Genomic DNA, 9,703 nt, shown 5'->3' with positions numbered 1-9,703 from the left:
TGTGTTTCAGACCCTGGGTCTGTGTTGGAGCAGACGGGAGTGTCTGGCTCAGCAAGACAGGGTGCTGCTGGGGCCTCAGGCTGGCAGGGAAAGCAAGGGCAGAAGTAGTCTTGGCACATCAGAAGGGACCTTTCTAACCATCCTGTCTGAGTGTTGTACTTAGAGTACTGCACAGGATCATTTCAGGGGGGATAAAGCAAAGCGCCACATTTATTGGTAATACACATATCAATCAACACTGTATCACATGCATACGATTATATATTACACACACACACACACACACACACACACACAAGCACACTCCGTCTTGTTGTTTTTACCAATTAGTTTCTCCCCTTAACTGCACTGGCCAGGTGCGTTAGATGGGGAAGGGGTGGAGCCGAGCTTTTGCTGATCTGGATCGATGCTCCCATGTTGACAAGACCCGGGGTACTCTGCAAGACATCTCACATTTATAGCAGCTTCCCTGTCATGCAAATCTGTATCAGATCCAAAATCTGTGTCTGTGTCCGTTGGTCCTTTCTGGTGCCACTTTCTGGGTATTGTCTTAATGCTGCCACATTTATTTTCAAAGAGGGTGTTTTCAAAAGAAGGTGCTTGCTCCTAACCCCCAAGGCCATCTTCCTTAATGAGCCCACTTGATAAGTTTTATTGTTCTTGGGTCTGGCTTCCATCCTCTCTGAAACCATTGCAGCTGTCTGGAGGTGCTGCCTTTCACGCCTTCCTCATTCACACCTCGTTCATTTAACAGGGGGGAGATCTTGTTCTACTCTGAGCAAAAAGACATTTGTCTTCTACTTTATCTATCCTTAGGGGCTATGACCTTATACCAAGGCTTAATACAGAGTTTCTAAATGAGGATTTGATACAAAGTTCCCATATCTAGGACTTGACACAAAGTTGCATGAAAACAGAGGTCATACATGGATAGACCCAATACAAGGTTATCTGAAGAGGCATAATACAAAGTCATATGAAAGTTATGCGAAGCTGCTTAATGCAGAGATTTATCTACATGAGCTCCTGTGCCACACAAGCCAGAGAACCTCACCTAGTGGTTCCTGCACTGAGGCCAATACTGGGTTGCTGAATGAGAACAGATCTTTTACAACGATATCCTAGCCTGATTTAAAGACCTGAAGTGACAGAAAATCCATCACATTCCCACTACGTTGCTTCAATGGCTAATCCCCTCACTGCTTAAAATTTGATCCAATTTTGATTTAAAAAAAATCTGTGGAAAATTCCTGCACAAAAGGACTTTAAAAAACCATCTGAATGATGTCATCGTTGACTTCACTGCCCCCCCTCATTCTAATGACAAAGCTTAGATGCCTGTGTTTTGGGTGCACAACATGAGAAGCTTTAAGGGGATACATTTCAAACCATCTGGGAGATTTAGGAGCACCGCTTCCAGTGACTTCTAAAGAAACTTGTGCTCCTAAACTCCTGAGGCACCTTTAAAAATGTCCCCCAATGGTGGCTTGTGTCGGAGAGGCCAGGTGCTCAGCATTTTGTGCAAACCAGCCTTCTTTATAGTGTCTGAAGTCAAGTATCCAAAGTCTGTAGCTGGTTTTAAAGATGGAGCCCAGTCCTGTTACATGGAGACCTTTGAACCCAGGGCAGGTGGTGGAAGAGACTCTCCTGTGGAAATTGCTGTCTAAAATTCTGGGTGGGAGGGAGATTATTTTTTATGGCATTTTAAAATCTAAAGAGACAGATGGAGGAAATGGGCGGAGTCGCCGCAGCCGAGGGGTGGGGCCTATAGCACTAATAGTTGAAGGCAGCTGATTCATTTCTTCTCTGCTTTGGTGTGAAGGAGCCAGAGAAGCATCCACTTGCCCCTTCCCTCCCCAGTGGGCATGTCACGGGGTGCAGGGCCGCGAGGCAAGTGCTGGGTCCTGGATGTAACACCACTGGTAATTATAGCCATGGTACCCACAGTCGTGCTGCGGGGAGCAGCAATAGTCCCAGTTCTCTTTATCATCTATATAGCACCAGAAGTATTTTTTCTCATAAAGGCCACATGGATGGTCAGCCCGACAGGGCTTCCCAGAGACGGTCACCGTGGAGTACTGGGGTGAGCATTTTGTGATGGAGCCATCTCCTCGTGGGCACTTGTATAGTTTAGATGCTGGGTTCACTGTGCACTTCCCTGTACAGCAGTAATCCCAGTCATCGCTGTCAGACGTGTAACACCATCTGTAGGCGTACCCATGATACCCACAGGCCTGCCCAACACAGCTCCACCCTGAGGCTGTTACACGAGAGTTTGGCAGGTGTTTCTGCTCCTGGAGGGTGCAGACTCTGTCCGAAATCCCAGAAGCCTCTGCCACTGCAGCTGCGGCAGGGGCCAACACACAGGTCAGGTTGTCCTCTTTGTACATCTTCTCAAACTGGATGTGCCAGTCTGTCATGCTAGAAATACCCACCAGGAACCCAATGCCCGTCAGCTGCATCTTCTTCTGATCCAAGTTTGTGCTTGTCATCACCTGGGCAGTCTCCCTGTCCAGTTTACTGCTCTCCTCGGGTGGAAGGAGCTGGGGGTAAGAGTCTGTTAGCAAGTTCTGGAAGGTATTGTACAAGGCTTTCTTTATTGCTGATAAAACCTCTTTTCCTTTCTGGCTCTCGGAGCCACAGTCATCTACAAAGACCTCGACTGACCCAGGAGTCTTGTACAGACGTGATAGCTCTGTGTTTAGCTTCTCCACGGGGATGATTTCAAGACCGGATGCCTCCTTGTTCTCTCCTATGAAGGCGAAGGAGAATTTGCGGTTGTTGTCCCGATGGTTGCAGCAAACAGCTGTCCAGATGTGGCTGGGCACCGAGACCCTGTTGTATGTCCGATTACGGTCCCCTTCTTTGTCCTCCCCCTCTCTGGGGATTTTCTCACTGTCGCTGGGAACAGCCTCTGTCACCAGGTAGGGTTTGCTTCTCCCATTCCTGCAGCTCCCAGTTAGCTGTGCCTGGAGGGTTTTCTCCAGCTTGGACCAGTGGACCCGGTTGAAGTAGGGGTGCATGGGGGCGGCGTTGGTGAGGGTGAAGGTGGCCGTACGTCCGACATTACACTGGAAGGCGTTTGGGTTCAGGTGGCCCCGGTCGTATGACGTGTCTTCATAGTCCTCATTGAGGGCCTGGCTGGATCTCCACTCGTCCAGGCTCAGTGTTGACTCAGCCTCCGTCGTCATGTCTGGGGACTCATCTGGATGAGCCAGCTGGGGAGACACAAGGTCAGAACATCTTGGCTTTGTTTGGGCTTCCCCTGCCTCTTGTGGGATCTCACACACATGGACCCTCCTCTCCCCCAGGATCTCACCCCTGTCCCTCCCTCCCTGGGGTCTTCCCTCCTTCCCTCCATCCCCCAGGATCCCCCCTTCCCATGCCTCATCCCCCTCTACTCCCTCCTCCAGGAACATCCCTTCCTATCTCTCCCACCCCCAGGATCTCACCCCATTCTCTGGGATCCCAGCCCACCAGCCCCACCCTGGTGTGGCAGAAGTGAGGGTTTTCTCTAATGGTTTTCTAAATGCTGTGCAGGGCAGTGACTTACTGGACTAGAGCGGAGCTGCCCGGGGACGGGGGGGGGGGCAAGTGGGGCAATTTGCCCCAACCCCTGGGCCCTGCAGGGGCCCTGTGAGCCCTGGCCTGGCGGCGGTCCGGGTCTTCGGCGGCATTTCAGCAGCGGGGGGCCCTTTAGTCACTCCAGGTCTCCGGCGGCATTTCAGCGGTGGGAGCCCTTCAGTCACTCCGGGGCTTTGGCAGGATTTTGGCGGCGGGGGGCCCTTCAGTCACTCCGGGTCTTTGGCAGGATTTCGGCGGCGGGGGGCCCTTCAGTCGCTCCGGGTCTTTGGCGGCATTTCGGCGGCAGGGGGCCCTTCAGTCGCTCCGGGTCTTTGGCGGCATTTCGGCGGCAGGGGGCCCTTCAGTCGCTCCGGGTCTTTGGCGGCATTTCGGCGGCGGGGGCCCTTCAGTCGCTCCGGGTCTTTGGCGGGATTTCAGCGGCGGGGGCCATTCAGTCACTCCGGGTCTTTCGCGGGATTTCGGCAGCAGGGGGCCCTTCAGTCGCTCCGAGTCTTTGGCGGCATTTCGGCGGCGGGGGCCCTTCAGTCGCTCCGGGTCTTTGGCGGGATTTCAGCGGCGGGGGGCCATTCAGTCACTCCGGGTCTTTAGCGGGATTTCGGCGGCGGGGGGCCCTTCAGTCATTCCAGGTCTTTGGTGGGATTTTGGCGGCGGGGGGCCCTTCAGTCGCTCCGGGTCTTTGGCGGGATTTTGGCGGCGGGGGGCCCTTTAGTCGCTCCGGGTCTTTGGCGGGATTTCGGCGGCGGGGGCCGTTCAGTTGCTCCGGGTCTTTGGCGGGATTTCGGCGGCGGGGGCCCTTCAGTCGATCCGGGTCTTTGGCGGGATTTCAATGGCGGGGGCCCTTCAGTCACTCTGGATCTTTGGCGGCATTTCGACGGCGGGGACCCCTTCAGTCACTCTGGGTCTTTGGCGGGATTTCGGCGGCGGGGGCCGTTCAGTTGCTCCGGGTCTTTGGCGGGATTTCGGCAGCGGGGGGCCATTCAGTCACTCCGGGTCTTTAGCGGGATTTCGGCGGTGGGGGGCCGTTCAGTCGCTCTGGGTCGTTGGTGGGATTTCAATGGCAGGGGCCCTTCAGTCACTCTGGATCTTTGGCGGGATTTCAGCGACGGGGGGCCCTTCAGTCGCTCCGGGTCTGTGGCGGGATTTGGGCAGCGGGGGGCCCTTCAGTCACTCCGGGTCTTTGGCGGGATTTTGGCGGCGGGTGGCCGTTCAGTCACTCCGGGTCTTTGGCGGGATTTCAGCGACGGGGGGCCCTTCAGTCACTCCGGGTCTTTGGCGGGATTTTGGCGGCGGGTGGCCGTTCAGTCACTCCGGGTCTTTGGCGGGATTTCAGCGACGGGGGGCCCTTCAGTCACTCCAGGTCTTTGGCGGGATTTCGGCGGCGGGGAGCCCTTCAGTCACTCCGGGTCTTTGGCGGGATTTCAGCGGCGGGGGGCCATTCAGTCACTCCGGGTCTTTGGCGGGATTTCAGCGGCGGGGAGCCCTTCAGTCACTCCGGGTCTGTGGCGGAATTTCGGCGGCGTGGGGCCCTTCAGTCACTCCGGGTCTTTGGCGGGATTTCAGCAGCGGGGGGCCCTTCAGTCGCTCTGGGTCGTTGGCGGGATTTCGGCGGCGTGGGGCCCTTCAGTCACTCCGGGTCTTTGGCGGGATTTCAGCAGCGGGGGGCCCTTCAGTCGCTCTGGGTCGTTGGCGGGATTTCAGCAGCGGGGGGCCCTTCAGTCACTCCGGGTCTGCGGCAGAATTTCGGCGGCGTGGGGCCCTTCAGTGCTGCTGAAGACGTGGAGCGACTGAAGGGCCCCTTGCCACTGAAATGCCGCCGAAGACCCAGAGCGCCGCCAGGTGAGTCTAAGCCCCACAGCTCCCCCGCTTTGCCCCAGGCCCCCTGAATCCTCTGGGCAGCCCTGAACTAGAGATTGCTCCCCAGTCAGCATAGAAGGGTTAATGTGCCAGGACATGAGGTGTGTGCGTCTCACGTAGCTGTCTGGGGTGGAATGACTGGGTCATGGAGGGTCTGGCAGAAACCCTAGTGGCTGGGACCTTCACCCCTCGTGACCAACAGCCAGGAGGCAGGAGATCCCCCCACCTTTCTGCAGGGAAGCCCAGCGAAGGCCGGAGATGGAGAACAAAGGGGGAAGGTGTCACCTGGAGGGGTTATGAGCTGAGCTCAGAGACACGGGGCTCACGCCTTGGACTGATGGATAAAGATACAGAGAGACAGGGCCAAAGTGGTTCCTTCCTACACAAGAGCGTGGCTGGGTGCAGAGCTGGCTGGGCCAGGAGGGACCATGTCTTCTCCTTTGCGTCTCTCTGCTAGCCTGAAGACGTCCCGATGCTTCGTTCCTGTTGACTAATAACCCCTCTGCTCTGTTTGGAAAAGGCTGCCAGGTGTCACTGCAAATATCGGCTGAGGTGCATTGATCCCTGGGGAGGGGACAAGTCCCTGAGCAGGAATCTACCTCAGCAGGATTTGCTGGGCAGAGCTCACGGTGTGAAGCCGGAGGCTGGACCCCACCCCCAGGCTCAGTCTCGGTGGCATTGAGGCTCCGGGGATCACCCAAAAGGAACAGTGGGACCCTGGGGGTGGGTGGGAGGGTGGCCCATTAAAGGGGTAAATTCAAGAGAGTATTTAAAAGCTGGGACGTGGCACAGATCCTGGGGCGCAGAGGGTGGGACACTGAATGCACCGAGAGCATTTTGCAACAATTAACTTGCAGCAGGAAAAGGAAGTTAAGTCCCAGAAGGCAGCAAGACGTGACCTGCATCCACCTTCCTGAGAGGAACATCACTGAGCTGGGCCGGGGGTGGGGGGGTGGGTTAAGTGCTGGGAAGTTAAACAGGCCACAGTGGATTGCATGGCTGGAGCAGGATGATCAAGCCAAGATCTAGAGTCCAGACCCAGACAGATCCAAGAGAGTCCAGGAACGAGGAAGGCAGCAGCAACAGGGCATCCCACAGCCCCATTCCCTGAGGGGCAGGATGTGCCATGGCCCCATTCCCTGAGCAACAGGGCGTCCCACAGCCCCTTTCCTGAGCAACAGGGCGTCCCACAGCCCCGATCCCCGTGCGGCAGGGCATCCCATGGCCCTGTTCCCCGAGTGGCAGGGTGTCCCACGACCCCGTTCTCTGAGCAGCAGGGCGTCCCATGTCCCCATTCCCTGAGCAGCCCACGGCCCCATTCCCCGAGTGTCAGGATGTCTTACGGCCCAAGCTGGCTTGAGGAGTGACCCCTCCCTTTTCTTTATCCATCCCCTTCCCCTCGCACCCACTTATTCACAGGCTCCTGAGCGATTCCGACCCCTGAGTGCATCGTGCAGAGCGCTGGGACTGACCTGGGGCTCCACGAACCACTGGCTCCTCTTCTGGGCCTGCCCTGGGCAGTTAGGCTCACCCAGGGTGTACGCCGACCAGCGCGGGATCCGGTTGGACCTGTCATAGAGGGTCGCAAAGTGGTACAGATTGCTGTACCTCTGGCAGATCTCGGCCGTGTCGGCCGTGTCAAAGCCATATGGCTCAGCATCTCGGTAGAAATACTTGTTGCAGCCAGTGAATGACCCCACTTCAGCCAGCGCCACCCCCGGCCACAGCAAGACGCAGCCCAGGGGCATCAGCCAGTCCATGGTTCGATGAGACATCAGTGCTGAGTGCTGGGCACCTGCAATCTGTCAGACCCCAGCTAGGTCCCCTCCTATTTATAGGATCCTGGGAGCTGCGCCTGATTCTAGTTCATTGCAGGCTTCTTGCCAGGGGCTGTCCAAGCAAACACAGCTGGCCCTCTCCCAGGCCTGCGCCGTCTGTCCTCAGATCCAGCTGAAATCTGATCATGCCAGTTTTTGGAGCCAACGTTTACATGCACCCAGGGACGCTGGGTTCTGTCCGCCGGCCCAGCATACAGCTGGGGAGATGTTTTTCAGGAAGGATGGAAATGGATCGTGGGACCAGCCCTGCTCGTTGTGGCCAGGCAGGTCACAAAGAGTTTTAAGCAATGGGAGACGTCTGAGAGAGGAGCAGTGCGGTGCCATGGTGGAAGAGGGGTTCCTTGGAGGCAGGTGTCATGGATCCTCAGGATCGGGGCTACCCCCAGCTTCTAAACAGTCCCTTGGAGGGTTCCCTTCGGTGGGCCAGACCCCCAAGGGTCCCACGCTTCCTTCAGGAGCGGTGATGCAGCCTCACCGCCTCCTGGATCGAGACCGAGCCTTTGAGCTCCAGCTTCACACTGAGCTCTGCCCAGACTGCTGGGCAGAGACCTGCCTGCGCTGCAGGGACCAGTGCACTCAGCCAGCATTTGCAGGGACACCCGGCAGCCTTTTCCAAACTCGGGTGACCAGACAGCAAGTGTAAAAATTCGGGAGGGGGGTGGGGGGCAATAGGCGCCTATATAAGAAAAAGCCCCCCAAATCGGGACTGTCCCTATAAAATTGGACACCTGGTCACCCTATTCCAAACAGAGCCGGGTTTATTGGTCAGCTGAGACCCAGCACCGGGAAGCCCTGAGATTAGCAGAGAGCAGCCATGGCTAAGGTTAACCCAGGGCTCCCTGGGGTCAGGCTGCTGTAGGAACTATCTCAGTTCCCACTGTCTGTCCCGGTGCCTTTGTCTGTCTGTCCCAGGTGTGAGCTTCGTGTGTTTGTGAGCTCAGCCCTTAGCCCCTCCACCTGGCACCTTCGCCCTTCAGCTCCTGCGAGGGGTCTTTGCTGGGCTTCCCTGCACAGAGGTGGGGGGATCTCCTTCCTCCTGGTCCTTGGCTGCTAGGTGTGAATGTCCCACTCAATGGGAATTGTCTGTTCAGATCCCCCAGTCACCTGTGTGCATGCTGTTTGCGTCTTAACTGCTCTGCTCTCCAACCAGGTGGCTGAGTGTGTCACACCCCTTGGCCCTTCCCTTCACACTACGCACAGGAACCTGGAGAATATCATCAATATTCCTCTTTGTCACACCTCTTCCCCCTTCGAGACCAGCTGAGCGAGGTCACTTTTACCAGTGACCTGGGCAGTTCAAAGCCACAAGCGCCACCCAGCCATGCCAACAACAGTTTCCCATCCCGGTGCTGTCTGGCCTGTTAGGCACTTCCAAGATCCTTACAGCCACCCTGTTACGCTGGCAGACCACGTGCCAGCTCATGCCAGAGCCCCAGGCCAAGCCATGTCTGAACTCGAGAGCAGAGTGATCGTTAAATATATAAGGGTGTAGCTGGTGTTTCAACCTCATGAGAACGAGTGGGCTGTGACTTGCATTGTTTTCATGTATCTGTATCCAGTGGCGGATTACTGCCTGGGCCGACGGGGCCTGTGCCAGTGGCCCTGGGCAATTTAAGGGCCCCACAGGAGTGCCAGGACTCTGGCCTCAAACCCTGCTCCTCCTTCCCCTCGCTCCCGGGACCCTCAGCCCTGCTCCTCCTCTTCCCCCAAGGCCCTGCCCCCAGGCAAGCCGGACGGTGAATGAATATGCCCCCCTCCCCCCACACCCTCTCCCCATGTGGAGCCTGGCCCAAGCCCCCCTTCCCTCCAACCCCTCCCTCCCTTCCCCCTCAGCCTCTGCGTGGATCCTAGCCCAACCCGCCCCCCTTCCTGCCAACCCCCCCTCCCTTCCCCCCCAACCTCCGCATGGATCATGGCCCAACCCCCCCTCTCCCTTCCCCCCTCCCCCCAATATGGAGCCTGGCCTGAGCCCCTCTCCCTTCCCCCCTCAGCCCCTGTGCAGAGCCTGGCCTGAGCGCCTCTCCCTTCTCCTGAGGATCAGTCGACAAGAGCAAATGGGGCAAATGCCCAGTTTTGCCAAAGAATTGGGACGTCTGGGGCCAAAACAGGAGATCTGGTCACCCTAGGCCAGGGCCCCCTGAACGTTTTTGGTTGTGCCCCTCCCATATCTGCTCTGTGCTGCCCCCTGGAGCCGGGAGCGGGAGCCAGGGTTCACGGTGGGGACGGGGGCTGTGGTCAGGGGTTGGGAGTGGGGCCATGGCCGGGAGCGGGGCCAGAGGTGCAGCTGGGGCGTGGCCGGGAACAGAGCCATGTCTGGGGCTGGAGGCAGGCTTGGACTCAGAGCAGAACTGGGTGCCACGCCCTCTCCAACCGCCCACCCCCTGGGCCCCAATCTCCCCCCATGCTCCTCCCTGCCCCGCTAGGGG

At 57.6% G+C, this 9,703-nt stretch overlaps 1 protein-coding gene across 1 annotated transcript; it reads right to left on the bottom strand.

Annotated features, from left to right (window-relative positions):
• Window positions 1-217: 217 nt before the first annotated feature.
• Window positions 218-7,254, bottom strand: LOC123343430. The gene is made up of 2 exons (XM_044978555.1): window positions 6,912-7,254; window positions 218-3,218 (listed from the first exon to the last, which is right to left on the bottom strand). Exons 1-2 carry the CDS (start codon window positions 7,212-7,214, stop codon window positions 1,869-1,871), a joined length of 1,653 nt encoding a protein of 550 aa, XP_044834490.1. The 5' UTR covers window positions 7,215-7,254; the 3' UTR covers window positions 218-1,868.
• Window positions 7,255-9,703: the final 2,449 nt, after the last annotated feature.

Source organism: Mauremys mutica, chromosome 10, assembly GCF_020497125.1.
Source record: "Mauremys mutica isolate MM-2020 ecotype Southern chromosome 10, ASM2049712v1, whole genome shotgun sequence".
NCBI lineage: Eukaryota > Metazoa > Chordata > Testudines > Geoemydidae > Mauremys > Mauremys mutica.
Note: the sequence above shows the minus strand (reverse complement) of the source record. Positions and strands in the feature narration are given on the sequence as shown.